General features: G+C 46.6%; 1 protein-coding gene and 1 long non-coding RNA gene across 7 annotated transcripts in view; one reads left to right on the top strand and one right to left on the bottom strand.

The window, feature by feature from the left end:
* The window catches only part of LOC119954127, a 93456-nt gene that overhangs the window by 46984 nt on the left and 23788 nt on the right, over positions 1-22684 (bottom strand). For all 6 annotated transcript variants that reach the window (XR_005458173.1, XM_038779048.1, XM_038779050.1 and 3 more), the window contains 3 exons: positions 15470-15512; positions 12415-12533; positions 6239-6335 (listed from right to left, as the gene is read on the bottom strand). Coding sequence is in view for 5 of the 6 variants with exons in the window: in XM_038779048.1 (XP_038634976.1) it covers positions 6239-6335; positions 12415-12533; positions 15470-15512 (259 nt within the window). In the remaining variant the exon portion in view is untranslated. The remainder of the gene's footprint in view (positions 1-6238; positions 6336-12414; positions 12534-15469; positions 15513-22684) is intronic.
* Positions 1-22684, top strand: part of LOC119954130 — a 49624-nt gene that overhangs the window by 21746 nt on the left and 5194 nt on the right. The gene's annotated exons all lie outside the window — the stretch shown is intronic.

The raw sequence follows: 22684 nt of genomic DNA, 5'->3' as shown, positions 1-22684 counted from the left end.
ATGCTATCGCCCGAGACAGCTAGCCTAAACTGTTGCAGCCCAGACCGAGGTGGTGCAATCTGCAGCTGGGCCTTATAGCTCCAGGGCTGTATGGCATTGCCATCTATGGCAATATTCTCTCTGCTACAGTCCAAGATACTATTTTGAATGATTAAACATACTATGATTAGGACTTCCGGTTGCGGCTATGACTAGCTAAGTCGCACGTTTGGCTGCTCCTGTGAGGAAGGTGTTTTCGGGCCGATTGGAGGGCCCCTAACGGCGCTGGAACGGCAATTCCCGGTGGGGGAAGGTTCCCAGAGGAGAACCCGGAAAAATTTATGGTCGTTACCCGAAGTGGGGCAGGAAAAAAAGCGGCAGCAGCTCCCCGAAAAAAGCGGGGGAAGAAATCCAAAATGGCGGCCGGCGGCGCACCCGAGGACTGGAGGAAATGGGCGGAGGAGCAGCAGGCCGTTCTCCTGCGCTTCTTCACGGAGCTGAAAGTGGAGCTGCTGGAGTCGATGAACGCGACGACCACCAGGCTGATGGGGGCACAGGCGACCCAAGAGGCGTCAATTTGGGAGCTGCAGCAGGAGATGGCTGTGAGGGAGGAGGAGGCCACGGTCCTCGTGGGAAAGGTGGAGGTGCACGAGGCACTCCACCTGAGATGGCAAACCCGGCTGGAGGAGATGGATATCCGCATGAGGCGGAAAAACCTGAGGATCCTGGGCCTGGCAGAAGGGCTGGAGGGGTCGGACCTCCCGGGGTATGTGGCAGAAATGCTGGGCTCACTGATGGGGGCAGGGGCCGTCCCTTCGCCCCTGGAACTGGAGGAGGCCTACAGAGTAATGGCCAGGAAGCCAAGAGTAAACGAACCCCCGAGGGCGGTGCTGGTTCGGTTCCAGCGATTCAGTGACCGGGAGAGGGTGCTGAGGTGGGCCAAGAGAGAGAGGAGCAGCAAATGGGAGAACTCGACGGTGAGGATCTTTCAGGACTGGAGTGCGGAGGTGGCAAAGCTGCGGGCCCGGTTCAACCGGACGAAGGCGGTGCTGCATGCCAAGAGAATCAGATTCGGGATGCTGCAGCCAGCGCGCTTGTGGGTGACCTATAAAGACCAGCACCACTATTTCGAGTCCCCGGAGGAGGCGTGGGCCTTTGTTCAGGAAGAAAAGCTGGACTCAAACTAGAACCAGGGGATACTTGGCGGTCGTTGCCGCTCTGGTACTTTAAGCTGGGCACGTGGCTTCCTTTTGGTTGGATTTTCACTTGGCCGTATTTTTGGACCCATTTTTTTTCTCTCTACCAGTTTTTTCTCTCTTTTTTCTGTTATTTATAATGTTATGTTGGGAGGGCGGGGTGGGGGGGGGAGTGCCGGGGGTATGTGTTTCTTGTGGGGTTTTTGGTTGTTTTGTATTTATCGGTGTGAGATCGGGGACGGGGGTGGAACTGAAGATGGAGGGGCGGGGAGGGGCAGGGCGAAAGCGCGGGCTTTCCTCGGGTTTCCCGCGCACGGGGCAGAGAAGGGAGGGGGGGGGGGAGTAAGGGGCGTGGTCAGCAATGGCTCCCTTTCCCGCGCTGGAGCGGGGTCAAGGAGGGGTGGTAAGGGGGGGGACGTCCCCCATGCCGGGAGGAGTCGGAGTGTGGCAGGGGCAGCCGGGTCAGCGTAAACCAGCTGACTTACGGAAGTACTATGGAGGGTGCATCGCGGCTAGGAAGGGTCCTAGCCTGGGGGGGGAGGGGGGTGGGGGGGGGAGGGGGAGGGGGGAAGGGGGGGGCTACCGGGTTGCTGCTGAAAAGGCCAGGGAGGAGAAGTTGAGGATCGGAGGGGTGGGGGGGGGGGGGGTGCCATCGCCATGGGGAGCGGGTCAGAAAGGGAGGGCTGACTCGGGGCGAGCAGGTGACAGGATATGGCTAGTCGGCGGGGAAAGGGGCGGGTTGCCCTTCGACCCGGCTGATCACTTGGAATGTGAGGGGGCTGAATGGGCCGGTCAAGAGAACGAGAGTAATCTCGCATTTGAAGGGACTGAAGGCGGATGTAGCAATGCTACAAGAGACCCATTTGAAGGTGGCGGACCAGGTCCGCCTGAGAAGGGGGTGGGTGGGACAGGTGTTCCACTCAGGACTGGACGTAAAGAACCGGGGGGTGGCGATCCTGGTAGGGAAGAGGGTGTCGTTCGTGGCGGCGGAGGTGGTGGCGGATAAAGAGGGTAGATATGTCATCGTGAAGGGTAGGCTGCAGGGGGAGAAAGTGGTGATGGTTAACGTGTATGCCCCGAATTGGGACGACGCTGGCTTCATGAGGCGCCTACTGGGCCTCATTCCGGACCTGGAGGCAGGGGGCCTGATCATGGGGGGGGACTTCAACACAGTGCTGGACCCCGTGCTGGACAGATCGAGTTCAAGGACGAGTAGGAGGCCGGCAGCGGCAGAAGTGCTAAAGGGGTTTATGGAGCAGATGGGAGGGGTGGACCCCTGGAGGTTTGGGAGGCCGAGGGCGAGGGAGTATTCCTTTTTCTCCCATGTCCACAGAGTCTATTCTAGAATTGACTTTTTTGTATTGAGCAGGGGACTGATCCCAAAAGTACGGGAAGTGGAGTACTCGGCCATAGCGGTCTCAGACCACGCGCCACACTGGGTAGATTTGGAAATGGGGGAGGTGCGAGACCAGCGTCCGCTGTGGCGCCTGGATGTGGGGTTGCTGGCGGATGAGGAGGTGGGTAAGAGGGTCCGGAAGAGCATTGAAAGATATCTGGACATTAATGACACGGGGGAGGTGCAGGTGGGGATGGTATGGGAGGCCCTGAAGGCGGTGATCCGGGGGGAGCTGATCTCCATACGGGCACACAGGGAAAGGAGGGAGAGACAGGAGAGGGAGAGGCTGGTGGGGGAGCTTCTGGACGTGGATAGGAAATATGCGGAGGCACCAGAGGAGGGGCTGTTGGGGGAACGGCGCAGTTTGCAGGCTAAGTTTGACCTGTTGACCACCAGAAAGGCGGAGACACAGTGGAGAAGGGCGCAGGGCGCGATTTATGAGTATGGGGAGAAGGCGAGTAGGATGTTGGCACATCAGCTCCGCAAGCGGGATGGGGCTAGAGAAATTGGGGGAGTGAGGGAGAGGGGTGGGAACGTAGTGCAGAAGGGGCCAGAAGTAAATGGGGTTTTCAGAGACTTCTATAAGGAGCTGTATCGGTCAGAGCCGCCGACGAGGGGAGGGGGGATGGAGGGCTTCTTGAACAAACTGAGGTTCCCCAAGGTCCAAGAGGAGCTGGTAGAGGGGCTGGGGGCGCAGATAGGGTTAGAGGAGCTAGTCAAGGGGATTGGGCATATGCAGTCGGGGAAGGCGCCGGGGCCAGACGGGTTCCCGGTGGAATTTTACAAAAAATATGCGGATCTGGTGGGCCCTGTGCTGGTGCGAGCCTTCAACGAGGCATGGGAGGGGGGGGCTCTGCCCCCGACAATGTCGCAGGCACTGATCTCCCTGATCTTGAAGCGGGACAAGGACCCCGTGCAGTGTGGGTCATATAGGCCTATCTCGCTCCTGAATGTGGACGCCAAGCTGCTGGCAAAGATCCTGGCAACCAGGATAGAGGATTGTGTGCCAGGGGTGATACACGAGGACCAGACGGGTTTTGTGAAAGGGCGGCAGCTTAATACGAACGTGCGGAGACTGCTAAATGTCATCATGATGCCGGCAGTGGAGGGGGAGGCGGAGATAGTGGTGGCATTGGACGCGGAGAAAGCATTTGATAGGGTTGAGTGGAAGTACCTGTGGGAGACGCTGGAACGGTTTGGATTTGGGGAGGGATTTATTAAATGGGTGAAGCTGCTCTATTCGGCCCCGACGGCAAGTGTAGTGACGAATGGTAGGGGATCGGAGTATTTTGGGCTCCACCGGGGGACCAGACAGGGGTGCCCCTTGTCCCCCCTGCTCTTCGCACTGGCAATTGAACCGTTGGCGATGGCACTGAGGGGCTCAGGGGGGTGGAGAGGGCTGACAAGGGGCGGGGAGGAGCACCGGGTATCGCTATACGCGGACGACCTGCTGCTATACGTGGCAGACCCAGAAGGGGGAATGCCGGAGGTGATGGAACTGCTAGCAGAATTCGGGGACTTTTCGGGGTACAAGCTAAACTTGGGTAAGAGTGAGGTATTTGTGATACACCCAGGGGACCAGGAAGAGGAAATCGGGAGACTCCCGTTGAAGAGAGCAGGAAAGAGTTTTAGATATTTAGGGGTGCAGGTGGCAGGGAACTGGGGGACTCTCCACAAGTTGAACTTCTCCAGGCTGGTGGAACAGATGGAGGAGGAATTTAAAAGGTGGGACATGGTGCCGCTGTCGCTGGCGGGCAGAGTGCAGTCCGTTAAAATGACGGTCCTCCCGAGGTTTTTGTTTTTATTTCAGTGCTTGCCCATCTTCCTCCCTAGGGCCTTCTTCAAAAAGGTGACGAGCAGCATCATGAGCTACGTGTGGGCGCACGGCACCCCAAGGGTGAGGAGGGTCTTCTTGGAGCGGAGTAGGGAGAGTGGAGGGCTGGCATTACCCAACCTTTCGGGGTATTACTGGGCGGCTAATGTATCGATGGTGCGCAAGTGGATGATGGAAGGGGAGGGGGCAGCTTGGAAACGAATGGAGAGGGCGTCCTGTGGCAACATAAGCCTGGGGGCCCTAGTAACGGCGCCATGGCCGCTCCCTCCCACGAGGTACACCACGAGCCCGGTGGTGGCGGCTACCCTCAAGATCTGGGGGCAGTGGAGGCGACACAGGGGGGAAGTGGGAGGTCTGATGGAGGCACTGTTAAGAGGGAACCATAGATTCATCCCGGGGACCATGGACGGGGGATTCCAGAGCTGGCACAGGGTGGGTATCAGGCAGCTGAAGGATCTGTTTGTAGATGGGAGGTTTGCGAGCCTGAGAGAGCTGGAGGAGAAATTCGGGCTCCCCCCGGGAAACATGTTTAGACATTTGCAGGTGAAGGCATTTGCTAGACGCCAGGTGGAAGGGTTTCCCTTGCTCCCCAGTAGGGGGGCGAGCGATAGGGTGCTCTCGGGGGTCTGGGTCGGAGGGGGGGAAGATATCGGACATATACAAAGTAATGCAGGAGGCGGAGGAGGCATCAGTAGAGGAGCTGAAAGCCAAGTGGGAGGGGGAGCTGGGAGAACAGATAGAGGATGGGACATGGGCTGATGCCCTGGAGAGGGTTAATTCTTCCTCCTCGTGTGCGAGGCTTAGCCTCATTCAATTTAAGGTGCTACATAGAGCCCATATGACGGGGACAAGGATGAGTCGGTTCTTTGGGGGTGAGGACAGATGTGTCAGGTGTTCAGGAAGTCCAGCGAACCATGTCCATATGTTTTGGGCATGTCCGGCACTGGAGGAGTTCTGGAAGGGGGTGGCAAGGACGGTGTCGAGGGTGGTGGGATCCAGGGTCAAACCAGGATGGGGACTTGCGATCTTTGGGGTTGGGGTGGAGCCGGGGGTACAGGAGGCGAGAGAGGCCGGAGTACTGGCCTTTGCGTCCCTAGTTGCTCGAAGAAGGATACTAATACAGTGGAAGGACGCGAGGCCTCCAAGCGTGGAAACTTGGATTAATGACATGGCAAGCTTTATTCAGTTGGAAAGGGTCAAATTCGCCCTGAGAGGGTCGGTACAAGGGTTCTTCAGGCGGTGGCAGCCTTTCCTCGACTTTTTGGCTCAAAGATAGGGTACAGAGGTCGCAGCAGCAGCAACCCGGGGGGGGGGGGGGGGTGGCAACAACGGGTGTGGTGGGTTATTTACGGTTGTAATGCGGGCAAATTTGTTCGCAGTTCATGTTTGATGTTGATTGTTGCTTTGTTTGTTTTTGGGGAGGGGGGAGGGACAACGCGCGCGCGAGTTCGGGTGGGGGGGGAAATTTGTTAAGAGGGAATATTTTGTAATATTCTATAGTTAGTTGGGGTAAATACTTTTATGTAAAAAAAAATTTTTCAATAAAAATTATTTTAAAAAAAACATACTATGATTAAACTGGGAGGACTGGTGTTGCACAGAAAATGTTTCTGACCAAAAAATATTTAATGGGCAGGCTATTTTGATATCAGGCAAGTATGACTACAGCTTTCATAGTTACAATAAATTCAACCCTTAGGGCATGGCAAAGGCATGTGAATAAAATGCTGAATACTGAAAGCTAAATAAATCGCAACTACAGAAATATAACTTCCGTGACAGAGATGTGCCAATTACATTAGTATGTTTGAGTTATACGTGATTGCAGCTTACCTTCTGCTCCTTCGGCAATGGTTTTCTGGACATCACACTCCTCGTTTCTTGTGAAATTTGTGGCAGTTTATCATGTACTGTTGATGTGGTGCTCCATCTGTAAATAATCAGTTGCTGGGTCAAACAATGCCAACAGTGAAATAACATCATAGTAATAGTCTATGGTTATTGATAAAATAATTTTGATCTATTTTAAACACAGAGTAAAAACCACAATCGATATACTTTTAATGGGCTATCTTATTATAGCACAGAGGAAATCATACCCAGATTCTGCTTCACACTTTGTCAGTAAATAATAGACCAGAAGAGGCAGGGCTGGGTTGCCCCACTATTAGAATGACTTATTAATTCCGCACACCATTAATCCAGGAATTTATGCATTAAAAGAGACACAGTGCAAGTTCTGATTTTCTGTTCTTTAGATTGGCCTTGTTAGCCTTTTGTGCTTGTCTTATCATCCATACTCGCGTTTGTGCATGAAGGTGAGATCATTCAGAATCCAAAGTTGTTTCACCACTTTGAAATGCAAATTAGATTGACTTATTTCAGACAACAACATCTTGGAGACAGCAGATGAGTAGTTGAGGAGGAAAATAATTGACTCCTGAGCCTAAAGTTCCCAATCTTTCCGGGTATCTTTATGCCATTTTTAGGCATATTGTAAACTAGTGGATGGAAATTGATTAACAACTCCATTAAGTAATGTCCTATGTTCTATGTTCTATTAACAGCATGGTGGAAGGGAAGCAAGATGGACCGTGACCATTTTTCATCTAGAAATTACAAATACGTTCTAATGAAAACAGTACACTAGCAAACCTACTGGGTGTTTCATTATTCCTGATCATGATGAATGGAGCCACTGGTATTATACTTCATGGCTCAAGAATGTTTGTAAATTTTCTACACCTTCTTCCCATTCATTGACTTCTGACATTCATTGATACAACTTCTAAAAAAAACCAGTTTACAATACCCTGTTTTACCTGTTACAAATTGTTGACATTTAAATGAGAACTCCAAACACCCAGAAATCAACCGACTGAACTATGCCACAATATTTCCCATTTTTAAACAAAAACTAACTTTACTATATATAAGAATTAAACAAAGCAATCATTATTAATACCATAGTTTATTATTACTTATTCTATGAGTTCTTTACTTCCATTCACTTTTCCTCAAAGAATTCCCTTCTACACTTCAACAATCTTCAAAATTCATTAATTTCTTTAGAACCAACCCACAATGTATGCCACAGCCCCATAGAATTTACTTTATTTCCCTTCCAGCTATTCTCTGGGGTAATATTTTGTGGCGATCCTTCCATTAGCTTTTGGGCTAAGCAAGCCTTCAGCTTTTATTGCATACTGTGGATGCCTCAGATCTTTGATCTGGTTGCCGGCAGATATCCAACATTCTCACAGCTTCCAAGCCAACTCTGCTGACTGTTCTCTGACACAAGGCTTTGTGAGGACCACTGCAGATTTATTCCTCTAACCTCAATCTACAGCAAATCCTCCAGCTGCTTTCCCCCACAATAAATCCAACCTGAGCGTGGGCTCTACATGCATTCTGTACAGTCAACGATAAATGTAGTATATTTTCCATTTAAAGCATGGGCCTGACTAATAATCATCTCCTATTGTCGCTCTCTCTATCCAATGAGATGCAGTTTACGCCAAACCAAAAGTGCACCTGCTGCTTTCTGAGCAAACACCCAAATAACTGAAACAAAGGAACCTTCTAATCTCCACAACTGATCTCCGTGACAACGTGGCATACTCTCAGATCGTCTCAAACCAAAACAGTAATTAATTATTTTACCTTCAACGCACTATTTGATTCTGCAACCTGCTGTTTAAGAACTCCACTGCAGGTCACACTGGAATTGAAACTCACCCCAGATGCACTGCAGGTTTTCAAAAGCCTATTCTATGGGATTTGCCAAATAGGTATAGCAGTAGTATTGCTGTAAATTATTCAGCATTCCATTGAACGCAAAGATGATCAGGGAAAACTGCAGTTTATCAATTAGTTAAGTTCAGTAAGCAATTCCTGTATGGATTTCTGGACAATAGCTGCTGTACATTTGTCTCCAGCTTTTCCTTCCTCTTATCAATGCTGGGTTGGCATCACCTCATTTTCCCATCAGCACCACATACTGCATCTTCCTACACTGTATTCTTCTCCACCACCATATCCAGACTTTTGTCGCCAAAAGCAGTAGCCCTCATTGTGGGTTCACTGCGTTGAAGCAGGAAAGGCTAAGCAAGAGAACTTTTTTACCTTCAAGAACTGTGGCACTGTAGATTCTCCACTCACCATCTATGCTTGTGAACTGTGAGTAGGTGACACATGTTAAGTATTTCAATTACCTAACCTTGTAAAGGGTGCATAGAAGCCAGTCCAGTTGTATGAAAGTGCACAGGAATACCAGGGACATGAGACAGGCTCCATAACAATCATAAACTCAACCCTTTGTTTTCACCATAGGTTAGGCAAGAGGAGAAGCACACACCTGAATGTATTTGAAAATGAAAATGAAATGAAAATCGCTTGTCACAAGTAAGCTTCAATGAAGTTACTGTGAAAAGCCCCTAGTCGCCACATTCTGGCGCCTGTCCGGGGAGGCTGGTACGGGAATCGAACCGTGCTGCTGGCCTGCTTGGTCTTTTAAAAGCCAGCAATTTAGCCGAGTGAGCTAAACCAGCCCCTGGAAGAAAGAAAGGAAAGTTCAGAGCATCACTATCATAGAAGAATTTATATAATTGAAACTTAAAGTTACCACAGGGGGTTAGAGGCTTGCATGATTCTTACGGGCAATCTTAAAACGCACAACAGCGTGCAAGAAAGTTATGAGAACTAATTGATGAAGGGAAAATATTTTCCACAAGAGAAGAAACAGAGTTTCATGTAGGCAGCTTCTGCAATGGAACTGATGTGGAGGATGCACTTGAAATACGAGGATGTGATTAGACCAATAATATCGATAACTGAAGATCTAAGGATAGAATCGGCAACGGTGTAGGAAACTCAATATTGGACGTGCAGAATATATGAAGAAGGCACACCTTTGAAAAACTGAAATTATTTCAGGTCAATTACATAAATTATCCACGTTAATTACGCAAGCTTGGGTTTCCTGAAGAAGTAGAAGTAGGTGCTTCTTGTATACACAATCCGTATGGGTTACATCACAGACAGAAATTTCCACAGTTCTACCTCTGTTGTCCAGCGTGCATTCTGTCTGCATGTAGTGAGCATAGGGAATTGCCAGCATTACATCCTGCTGAAATGGTGGCCACAATATGTGAAAAGACCAGTTTCCTTACAGCAACGGACTTTTTGAGGATATATCCCCTATTGGGAAAAAGGACCTTTCTCTTTTCTTAAAAAAATCTCTTCACCCATCATTCCTCCCAAGCGGCTTCCTGCTACCAAATATACCATCCTCTAATACAGTTAAGTGGCTGCCCCAACTGCACTATTGACAGATACTTCAGGAAATGTTCCTGACCCTCAGGAATTCAGGTAGGCTCAGAGTCTCCCACAGCTAAAGAATTAACAATTCATTCCACTGTTACAATAATGTGAAGATGCCGGCGTTGGACTGGGGTGATCACAGTAAGAAGTCTTACAACACCAGGTTAAAGTCCAACGGGTTTAGGGGCAGCATGGTGGCCTAGTGGTTAACACAACCGCCTCACGGCGCTGAGGTCCCAGGTTCAATCCCGGCTCTGGGTCACGGTCCGTGTGGAGTTTGCACATTCTCCCCGTGTCTGCGTGGGTTTCGCCCCCACAACCCAAAAATGTGCAGAGTAGGTGGATTGGCCACGCTAAATTGCCCCTTAATTGGAAAAAATAATTGGGTAATCTAAATTTTTTTTTTTTTAAAGTCCAACGGGTTTGTTTCAAACACTAGCTTTCGGAGCAGTGCTCCTTCCTCAGGTGAATGAAGAGGTATGTTCCAGAACGAACGACAACGAATGAACGGGCATCGCGCGACAATCACCAGGCAGGAATGTTCCCTTCCAGTCGGGGAACACTTCAGCAGTCAAGGGCATTCAGCCTCTGATCTCCAGCTAAGCGTTCTCCAAGCTGGCTTTCAGGATGCGCAACAGCGTAGAATTGCCGAGCAGGGACTTATAGCCAAGTTCCGCACACATGAGTGGGGCCTCAACCAGGACCTGGGATTCATGTCGCATTACATTCAACCCCACCATCTGGCCTGGGCTTGCAAAATCCTACGAACTGTCCTGGTTTGAGACAATTCACACCTCTTTAACCTGGGGTTACCCCTATCTATGGATCTGTATAGACTTGATTCTCTGCAAATGCTCGCATTCTAAGCATTGTCTGGCATCTTTGAATTTATATATATGTTTCTGAAACATACCTCTTCATTCACCTGAGGAAGGAGCAGTGCTCCGAAAGCTAGTGTTTGAAACAAACCTGTTGGACTTTAACCTGGTGTTATAAGACTTCTTACTGTTACAATAGCACAGCTGAACCAACAGCCCTAGAACATTCTTGCACTGTTGAGATCAAATGTAATCCTTCACGAAAGAGAAAATGCTGGGAAATCTCAGCAAGTCTGGCAGCATCTGTAGGGAGAGAAAAGAGCTAATGTTTTGAGTCTGATGACTCTTTATCAAAGCTAACAGACAGAGAAAGTGGGAAATATTTATACTGTGGAGTGAGAATGAAAGATGAGTCATAGCCACAGAAACCCAGGGAAACCGGGTTCTAATGGCCACAGCATCCAAGGGGAAAGAGTGTTAATGGCAGTCCTCAGAGAGGACAAAAGATGTGAAAGGTCAAACAGCAGGGAAACTAACATCAGAGGATGAACTGTAGGTGTGGGGGGAGGGGAAGGGGGAAGCAAAGAGGAGAAAGGTGCAGGAAAGGTGGATAAGATTGAGGGGGGAAATATTAAATGTATATTAAGAAAGAAAAAATGGTAAAAGACAGTTAAAATTAAATGAAAACAAATGGGTCGAGGTGGGGCTGATCATCTGAAGTTGTTGAATTGGATGTTCAGGCTGGAAGGCTGTAGTGTGCCTAACTGGAAAACTAGATGTTGTTCCTCCAGTTTGCGTTGCGCTTCACTGGAACATTGCAGCAGGTCAAGACCAGGCATGTGGGCATGGGAGCAGGGTCATTTATTAAAATGGCAAGAACAGGAAGGTCAGGGTCCTGAATGTGCACAGACCGAAGATGCTCAGCAAAGCGATCACCCGTCTGTGTTTGGTCTCTCCAATATAGAGGAGACCACATTGGGAGCAGCGAATGCAGTCTTTCCGGCACCTTTCTCCTCTTTGCTAACGCCTTCCCTTCCCCCCACACCTACAGTTCATCCTCTGATGTTAGTTTCCCTGCTCTTTGACCTTTCACATCTTTTGTCCTCTCTGGGGACTGCCATTAACACTCTTTCCCCTTGGTATCTGTGGCCATTAGCACCCGGTTTCCCTGGGGTTTTGTGGCTATGACTCCTCTTTCATTCTCACTCCACAGTATAAATATTTCCCACTTTCTCTGTCTGTTAGCTTTGACAAAGAGTCATCGGACTCGAACGTTAGCTCTTTTCTCTCCCTACAGATGCTGCCAGACTTGTTGAGATTTTCCAGCATTTTCTCTTTTGTTTCAGATTCCAGCATCCGCAGTAATTTGCTTTTATCCAGTGTAATGTATCACTGCACTAAACAAAGGTGAAAGGGCATAAAATCGGAACAAATTGTGTGACTTTAGAATGGAATTGTATTTGAAATTGTGGACGGAACTGTAGCAGAAATATAAAAAAAAGAGAACACAAAGTCTTCCATTATCCCTGAATTAGTAACAGCAAGTGAACGGTTAAACAAAGCACTGGTAGAAAGGTAAATACCCCTCAAAATAGTTTTAATTAAGCTTTATAATGGCAACTTGCTTACAAAATGCACCAGTGAAGATTTTGAAGATATTCAAAGATGACATAATTTCAAGCACAGAAGTCCATAAATGGGAAATATGCCACATTGAGAGCCAAACTGGCAATCATAAAGTAAGACAGAATGTCGAAGATGATGGTTAATTCAAGAGTCAAACAAAAGTTAAGAGCAAGAAGTAAGTAGTTTGAAGGGGAATGTAGGCAATCCAGCAGAAATAGAAATAGTCTAAAAACAATGACCTACTTTCCTTTCTTGTAGTCATTCCAGCTGGGACCTCCTGGGCGCGGAGCCATTATGTCAGCCAACCTGTCCAGCATTAAAATATTTTCATTTTCAATCTGTGCTCGTTGGAAATCAAGCTTCTGCAAGAACAAGTGGAGTCAATTGTATAATTGTAGATTTGAACAATCCTCTTAAATTAGATATTGACAAACTAAACTAATTTTCTATCAATAGCCTTTTTTATGTTATCCAACTCACCTGGCCATGGCATTGAACACCTCAAAGTGCCCAAAAGTTTTGACTCCTTAGATTGGCATGCGTGTTACATTGCCTCGTTCGAACTTTGCAAAGCATCAATTTTCCTTTTCAATAATTTGCTCAGGTCCACAATGGAATAATAATTTGTTCAAATCCCGGATGTATTTCATACGTTTTTAGCAACCCACAAAGCAATAGAAACTGAAGAATGTAAGCTTGTTCCCAAAAGATTGTCTACTGTGGTCCACGTAACCTTGAACTTTGGTTTGCCTCGTTTACATTCTTGCTCTGACACACGAGTGTTATGAGTAAATAACAGAACCTGACACTTTAATACAATAATGAGAGAGTGCTACATTGTCAGTGATATTCCCTATGAGACATTAACTGAAACTTTAATTTCAGCATTTCAGTGCATTCAGGCAGACAAGACTGTACAGAACTATTCAAATGTATCCTTGTATCTTGGCCACCATCCCTTGCGCGTTGCCAAAACCCTTGTGGCATTTTACTGTTCACTTACATAATCACTGTAACTGCATTTCCAAGTAATTTATTGTTGCTCCCAAAACTCCGTAAAGCTTTAGCCATTATAGGGGAAGCAGCTTAAGGTGTTTTCATTTATTGATTATATTAATAAGGAAGTGTACTGGTTCAGAAGGAGAATGCATCCTATGTGTCAGATGCATTTTCTCCCTCTCAACCACTGGGCATAGTAATTAGCGCATTGCTACAGATATTAACTTGTTTCACAGAATCACAGAAAAATATACTGCAGAAAAGGTCCTTTGGCCCATCGAGTCTGCACTGCCGCATGAAAGGGCCCATCGAGTCTGCACTGCCGCGTCTGATCTGCCAATCCTAATCCCATTTGCCAGCAATTGGCCCATAGCCTCGAATGTCAAAACGTGCCAAATGCTCATCCAGTACTTTTTAACGGATGTGAGGCAACTCGCCTCTACCACCCTCCCAGGCAGTGGGTTCCAGACCGTCATCACCCTCTGGGTAAAACGTTTTTCCTCAAATCACCCCTAAACCTCCCGCCCCTCACCTTGAACTTGTGTCCCCTTCAACTAAAGGGAAAAGCTGTTCCCTATCCACCCTTCCCATGCCCGTCATAATCGTGTACACCTCGATCAGGTCGCCTCTCAGTCTTCTCTGCTCCAGTGAAAACAACCCAAGCCTATCCAACCTCTTTTCACAACTAAAATATTCCATCTCAGGTAACATCCTGGTGAAATGCTCCAGTGCAATCACATCCTTTCTATAAATGTGGCGACCAGAAATGAACACAGTACTCCAGCTGTGGCCTCACCAACGTTCTATATAATTCCAACATGACTTCCTTGCTTTTGTAATCTATATGACAATTGATAAAGGCAAGTGTACCGTTTGCCTTTTTCACCAACCTATTAACCTGCCCTTCTGCCTTCAGAGATCTATTTACAAACACACCAAAGTCTCTTTGTTCCTCAGGACTTCCCAGTGTTATGCCATACGTTAAATATTTCCTTGTCAAATTGCTCGTAACACCTCACACTTTTCAGGATTAAATTCCATCTGCCATTTTTCTGCCCATTTCACCATCCCGTCTATATCTTCCTGTCACCCCGGACTCTCAGCCTCACTGTTAACCACCCGGCCTATCTTTGTGTCATTGGCAAACTTACTGATCCTACCCCCACAGTCATCTAAGTAATTTATATAAATGACGAATAATAGGGGACCCAGCACAAATCCCCGTGGTATGCCATGGGACACTGGCTTCCAGTCACTAAAGCAGTGTCTGTCATCACCCTCTGTTTCCTCTAGCTCAGCCAGCTTCCTTCAGTGACTGGAACTGACTGCATCTTTGGGACCTTACATGTTTTTGGGGAATGGGCCTTTTTGATCTTTGATTATTAAGGCAACACCCGAGCTGAACAGATTGAACAGTTATGGCGAGGTCAAATCCTTTTCTGAAGCTTGGGCCCCAGCTATTCATAATTTATATCAATGATTTGGATGAGGGAATCAAATGTAATAAATATGTCCAAGTTTGCTAATGACACAAAACTAGGTGGAGTTGTGAGTGGTGAGGTGGAAGTAAAGAGGCTTCAAAACTATTAAGTTGGATGAGTGGGCAAATACATGGTAGATGAAGTATAATGTGGATAATTGTGAAGTTATCCACTTCAGTAGGAAAAACAGAATGGCAGAGCATTATTTAGATGATAGATTGGGAAACATTGATGTACATAGGGACCTGGGTGTCCTCGTACACCAGTCATTGAAAGCAAATGCAGATACAGCAAGTAGTTAAGAAGGTAAATGATATGTTGGCCTTCATTGCAAGAGGGCTTGAGTACAGGAGCAAGGATCTCTTACTGCAGCCATACAAGGCATTGGTGAGACCACACCAGAAGTATTGCATGTAGTTTTGATCTCCTTATCTTTAGAAAATATATACTTGCCATAGTGGGAATGCAACAAAGGTTTACCAGACTGACTCCTGGGATGGCAGGATTGTCATATGAGGAGAGATTGGGTTGACTAAAGAATGAGGGGGGATTTCATTGAAATGTACACAATTCTGGAAAGGCTGGACAGACTTGGATGTAGGAATGTTGTTTCCCCTAGCTGAGGGAGGAGTTAGAGCAAAGGATCTTGGTCTCAGGATAGGGGTAGGCCATTTAGGTATGGAGAGAGAACGGGCATATGGCGTTGAGAAAGAGGATCAGCTATGATCACATTGAATTGCAGAGCTGGCTCAATGGGCCGAATGGCCTACTCCTGATTCTATTTCTATGCCTCTATGCTCGAGTTATTTGTATCCTACCCGTTGTCTGAGCCTGGCTTCTTCTCGATCATGTTTTGGTGGCCTGTAAAAAAAAAAGTTAAATGATCAAAGAACTGACGCACTGAACTGTGACTGCAATATCCATTATTTTGAAATTAGTTTGGTTCTCATGCTTCCAGGAAACTTTAAAGAAAATTATCGGCACTTCCTTCATGTTCAATCATCTTTTGGCACAAAGAAGTAGAGTTGGGCAGCACGGTGGCCTAGTGGTTAGCACAACCGCCTCACGGCGCTGAGGTCCCAGGTTCGATCCTGGCTCTGGGTCACTGTCCGTGTGGAGTTTGCACATTCTCCCCGTGTTTGCGTGGGTTTCACCCCCACAACCCAAAAATGTGCAGGGTAGGCGGATTGGCCACGCTAAATTGCCCCTTAATTGGAAAAAATAATTGGATAATCTAAATTTTAAAAAAAAAGAAGTAGAGTTGGCCACTCGATTCACAGGTTACCCTTCCAGGGAAATAGACGATTATTTTTTTTAGAATATTCTGCCCCAAAGAATGTTTCTCAACTTTCTTAATTTAAGTTGCCTGAATAATCTCCAACCATTACTTAACATGGGATAACAATACAATGAATCAAATCTGTAAACTGCTATAGGAAAGAATCCCTATCGGAATGGATCTCTATATTTTCAACGTTATCAAAGTATTGCAACGTGAATCTCTGTGGCTATGGGAAATGTACAATATTGTATATTTCTCTCTATAGTACGTGTGTTTCAGGTAATCTTGGTAATGCAAAGGTAAAATAAAGAAGGAATTGAATAGTAAGAAAGAATAAGGATAAGGAAATGGAGACCTCAAAAGCAAATCTGATTAAATAAATAAGAAGTCTTACAACACCAGGTTAAAGTCCAACAGGTTTGTTTCAAATCACTAGCTTTCGGAGCACTGTTCCTTCCTCAGGTGAATGAAGAGGTATGTTCCAGAAACATATATAGAGACAAAGTCAAAGATGCAAGACAATGCTTTGAATGTGAGCATTTGCAGGTAATTAAGTCTTTACAGATCCAGAGATAGGGGTAACCCCAGGTTAAAGAGGTGTGAATTGTCTCAAGCAAGGACAGTTGGTCGGATTTCGCAAGCCCAGGCCAAATGGTGGGGGATGAATGTAAAACGACATGAATCCAAGGTCCTAGTTGAGGCCGTACTCATGTGTGCGGATCTTGGCTATAAGTTTCTGCTCGCCGATTTTGCGTTGTCACACGTCCTGAACACCACCTTGGAGAATGCTTAGCCGGAGATCAGAGGCTGAATGCCCTTGACTGCTGAAGTGTTCCCCGACTGGAAGGGAACATTCCTGCCTGGCGAGTGTCGCGCAATGTTCGTTCATCTGTTGTCGCAGCGTCTTGCCATTGTAGCACGCTTCAGGACATCCTTTCCTGCAGTGTATGAGGTAGAGAACGTTGGCCGAGTCGCACGAGTATGTACCGCGTACCTGGTGGATGGTGTTCTCATGTGTAATGGTGGTACCCATGTCAATGATCTGGCACGTCTTGCAGAGATTGTCACGGCAGGGTTGCGTGGTGTTGTGGTCGCTGTTCTGAAGGCTTGGTAGTTTGCTGAAAACAATGGTTTGTTTGAGATTGCGTATTTGTTTGAAGGCATGTAGCGGGGGTGTGGGGATGACCTTGGCAAGATGTTCATCTTCATCGATGACGTGTTGAAGGCTGCGAAGAAGGAGTCGTAGTTTCTCCGCTCCGGAGAAGTACTGGACTAGATAAGTTCTATCCACCATCAGATTCACCATGGACTACTCTCCAAAATCGGTTGCATTCTTGGACACATTCATCTCCATCAAGGACGGTCACCTCAGCACCTTTACCGCAAGCCCACGATAACCTCACGATGCTCCACTTCTCCAGCTGCCACCCTAAACACATTAAAGAAGCCATACCTTATGGACAAGCCCTCCGTATACACAGGATCTGCTCAGACGAGGAGGAGCTTAATAGACATCTACAGACGCTGAAAGATGACCTCGTACGAACAGGATATGGCGCTCGACTCATCGATGGACAGTTCCAACGCGCCACAGCAAAAAACCGCACCCACCTCCTCAGAAGACAAACATGGGACACAACCGACAGAGTACCCTTCATCATCCAATACATCCCCGGAGCGGAGAGATACGACATCTTCTTCGCAGGCTTCAACACGTCATCGATGAAGGTGAACATCTTGCCCAGGTGAAACTGGTGAAAAAGATCTGTGGTACAGCAAAATTTGATGAAGGAGATTGTTCAAGAATTCAAATTAGCATCAGGAAACAAAAGCTACCTTATTTACCTGTTTTATTCTTCCACTCGATAGGTAACCCCCAAAGGCATCAGGGTACCTGAGGTGATGCTTCTTTAAGGTACCGTGATCTCCTCTATGTGAGTTTTCTCACTTCCACACCGTACATAAGTATAAGCTGCCCTACTCATACAATTCAATTAAACCACTAGGTTTTAAACTAAGGAGAAACCTTTAACGTTCATTACTTCAGGAGGTAGGGTGTGATGCATGGAGCATTCCAAAAATGGAGACTGCCAATGACTCAAAGAGTTAGACATATTTTTTTAAATCATGGCAGCCAGTACTAACATCTGGACACTGACCAGATATCAATTCCAGGTGAAGTGAAAATTTGCATGATTACAAATAGCTGCTTAACAATTTGAGCTGTTAGTGGAGTTGTTTCTCTCTGAATGGGCTCCAAGTAGGCGTCTTAAACAAGCCTTGTCTCCTACAATCCAGGAGCTGTAATTTTTCAGAAATCAACTTTGCAGGGTGAATGAATGAATATATCCACGTGCTTCACCATTGCAGCCCCCTCAGAAATGGCGGATTTTCGCTATGTTTGAAAAATTATTGAAAATAATAGCGCCAAAATTTTGAAAATATGAACAATACCGGAGATAAACTGCACATAAGGTGAAGCCTTATCCAGATCTCACGGGAAGTCAGTTAGCCTTAGTCACACTGGATAAAAGCAAATGACTGCGGATGCTGGAATCTGCAACGAAAGAGAAAACGCTGGAAAATCTCAGCAGGTCTGGCAGCATCTGGAGGGAGAGAAAAGAGCTGATGTTTCGAGTCCAATGACTCTTTGTCAAAGCTAACAGACAGAGAAAAGTGGGAAATATTTATACTGTGGTGTGAGAATGAAAGATGAGCCGTAGCCACAGAAACCCAGGGAAATCGGGTGCTAATGGCCACAGATACCAAGGGAAAAGAGTGCTAATGGCAGCCCCTAGAGAGAACAAAAGATGTGAAAGGTCAAACAGCAGGGAAACTAACATCAGATGATGAACTGTAGATGTGGGGGGAGGGGAAGGGGGAATTACAGAATATCCTTCCTGTAATTGGGTGACCAGAACGGAACATAGTATTCCATGTGTGATCTTACCAATGTCTTGTACAACTTCAACAAGACATCCCAGCTCCTGTATTTAATATTCTGACCAATAAAAAGTGTCATGCTGAATGCCTTCTTCACCACCCTGTCCACCTGTGACTCCACCTTTAAGGAGCTATGACCCTAAATTTAAATTTCTGGCAATGTCCATGATTAAGATCATAATCTTTTCCTTTTAGTCCTCTCCATTCCCACTATTTTTAAAATTCATTGATGGAATGCGGGTGTTGCTGGCTAGACCAGCATTTATTGTCCACTCCTAATTGCCCTCAAGAAGGTGGTGGTGAGCCAGCTTCCCCAGCCATTGCAGTCCATATTGTGTAGACACACCCACAGTGCTGTTAGGGAGTTCCAGGATTTTGACCCAGTGACATTGAAGGAACGGTGATATATTTCCAAGTCTGGATGATGAGTGAATTGGAGGGGAACTTCCAGTGTTGTTCCCATGTGTCTGCTACCCTTCAGTTATCTGTAAATTATCAGACACTTCGACCAGTTTATTAGTAAAGCGTTTTATCCACGTGACCCTATTTTTGAGATGAACAGAGGACAAACGTAGGTTCCCGATTCAACCCAAATTTATTCACAAGTTTAATAAACACTTACTGGCCCAAATTATTCTCATTTGCCCCAGATTCTAATACTACCAGTGCCGATTGAGTTGTGGGTCCAATTCTCTGAGTCTCATAGCCCTCGTCTGCAAAGGTGGTTCTCACACGCCTCTTCCATCCGTCTCTGATTCGCCGCCGAATCTTGTCTGTGGTTCACCACCGAGTCTTGTCCATAGTCTCTTTGTCAAGTCATCACTGGGGAGAGTCTTTCTATGTCCATTCTTCTTATCCTCTTCTTCACACCCTTCTAGAAAATTCTCTGGCCTTTAGGCAATAAGGTTTTTGGGAGGGGGTCGCAACACCCAATAGAGTTGGTGATTCCAACTCTGCAGGACACCAAGAATACCCCCCCCCCCCTCCCCCGGGGCACATTCTCAGGTGGATTATCCTCACCTAACCTCATCCCATGTGTGGTAACGGCAGGAAATCGAGGCGCCAGAAAGTCTGGCCTCATCTGGGCAATACGGAACAATCAATCTGTATGAATAGAGCTGATTATCCCTGATCTCCTATTTGCAGAACAATTCCAGACTTGCCCTGGCTTGCTGGTCTCTGACCAGTGTACTCAAACTTGACTGTTTGAATTCCCATGAGGCCACTGGTTGTGGCTTAATTTAAAGTGTCCAATTCTGTGTCGGGCTTAGGATTCAGGCTGTTGTTCCATCTGAAAGACACTTGACCTTTTAAATGTAGTGGCTGTGGATTTGGAAGTTACTAAGAAGCCTTTAAGAATTCCTGCAGTGCACCTTTTTGATAGTACACACTGATACCAATGTGAGTTGGTGATGAAGGGCATGAAAATTTGTAGATGGGTTGCCAACCAAGTGGGTTGCTGTCTTTTAACGGTGTCAAACGTCTTTCAGTGTTGTTGGAGAGTATTCCATCATATTATTGACTTGAGCCTTGGAAATGGTGGACAGGCTTTGGGGAATCAGGTGGTGAGTTATTTGCTGCCGGATTCCTAGCCTCTGCCCTATTCTTGTAGCCCAGTATTGATATGGCTAGTTTGGTTTATTGTCTGATCAATGGCAACTTCCAGGAAGTTGATAGTGGGGGGATTCAGCAATGGTAATGCTTTGGAACATCAATGGTTAAATTCTCTCTTGGAGATGGTCATTGCCTGCCACTTGTGTGGTACGAACGTTACCTGCCACTTAGCCAAAGCCTGGATATTGTTCACATTTTGCGACATTTGGACACAGAGTGCTTCTGCATCTAAGGAGTCACGAATGACATTGATCATTGTCCAATCACCAGTGAACATCCTCACTTCTGACCTTATGAAGGGAATTGATGAAGCAGCTGAACATAGTCGGGTCTAGGACAATGAGGCAATCCTGCAGTAATGTCGTGGAACTGAGATGATTGAATTTCACCAACCATAGCCAGGTTTTGTTGTGCTAGATATGACTTCAACCAGTGGAGAATTTTGCTTACGATTCCCATTGACTCCAGTTTTGCTGGCGTCCCTTGATGCCACACTCGGTCATGACAAATTCCGACACTTAGCCACCTATTGCACCACAATTATTTCAATTAACATCTCACAAACTAGTAAGATATCACAAACCTTAGAACCACTTCCGATCTATTGCTGACTTCTCACTAGCTAGCTCCTTTACAATTCTGAGACTTGAAATGAATAGTACCCTATTCTGCTCCCAGTTCCGCTTTGTTCCTTTCACTTCAGGCTCCTTAGAAACTCTTCTTCATTTCTCTAGTTTTCTTAAATAGCTGTCCTTTAGATTTCTGTCATTGGCTTACTTAACCATTACTTTATTGTATGGCTTTTTTTCTAGCAAAGCTGAGAGATTTGCTCCGTCGCTCGCCTCCTACCACCAACTACCAAGAACAAAGGCAAGTTTGATTTTCCATACAAGGGCCTCTAGTTGCTAGCAACTATATTTATTCCTCACACCGTAGTTTTCTTTATCACAGTAGAATCCAAGATGGAACTGAAACCAACCCGCATACACACACACAAACATTTTTGTCCAGCATGAATCTAACTCTAGGTCCGTTGCAGGCAAAGACGTTGCACAACGTTAAATTAACGCCACCCAAAACTATACCTTATTTCTAATATTTACCAAACAAATATAAATCCCTTAAAATTATCTTTTCTTTCCTAACAGCCCAGGTTGTGAGTAAGGAAGACATTGTAAAGTCAACGAGGCTTTGGTTGTTTATGGTGCCGAGGTACATGCCGGGTGATCTGTCCAGTTTCATTCTTTGTCAATCCACGTTGTAGTCACATGTAGACCAGACAAGATGAGAATGGCAGATATCCTTCTCTAAAGGACACGGTGTCACAGAGGTTAGCACTGCTGCCTCACAGCTCCAGGGTCCTGGGTTCAATTCTGGCCTCGGGTGACTGCCTGTGTGGAGTTTATACTTTCGCCCCGTGCCTGCGCGGGTTTCCTCCGGGTGCTCCGGTTTCCTCCCAAATTCCAAAGATGTGCAGTTCAGGTGGATTGGCCAAGCTAAATGGCCCCTTCATGTCCAAAAGGTTAGGTGGGATTGCTGGGTTACGGGGATAGGGTGGAGGCGTGGGCTTAAGTAGGGTGCTCTTTCCAAGGACTAGTGCAGACTCGATGGGTTAAATAACCTCTTTCTGCGCTGTAAGTTCTATGAAATCTATGGTTCTAGTGAACTGGATGGGTTTTAATTCCAGACTTCTATTGATCAAATTCAAATTCCACCATCTGTCATGGTGAGATCAAACCTTGGACCCCAGAGCAATATCCTGCCCAGTGAAAATACCATTACGCCACCCTCGTCCCATACAACAGGAGGGATTCTCCATCCATTTAAGCCGTTGGGATTTTCCAGCCCCTCTGCAGTGAATGGGAGATTTGGTTGAGTTCCAAACTCTCCGTCCTTGCTAGCAGTGGTGTAGCGGGGCGCACTGGGATCTGAGAAACCTTTGCCAGCATGTATTACCTATATTGCAATCATTACATTCAAGCATATGCACAGTGTGTGTGTCGAGTTTGTGATTTTGGTCAATGTGCGGGATCTGACGTTGGTGACATGTATTTTCATGACATAGGAGGTTCACTTAACTTAAATGATTGGCAGTCACTTTTTGGATGCTGGTAGCCACGTTAAGACAAAATGTTTTATTGCTATTTTGTGGATTTAGCAAAGTATTCAACAACTTTGGGCTCAACTTATAGGT

Source organism: Scyliorhinus canicula, chromosome 19 (genome assembly GCF_902713615.1).
Source record: "Scyliorhinus canicula chromosome 19, sScyCan1.1, whole genome shotgun sequence".
Lineage (NCBI taxonomy): Eukaryota > Metazoa > Chordata > Chondrichthyes > Carcharhiniformes > Scyliorhinidae > Scyliorhinus > Scyliorhinus canicula.
The sequence above is the reverse complement of the archived record's forward strand: the minus strand, read 5'-3'. Positions and strand labels throughout refer to the sequence as shown.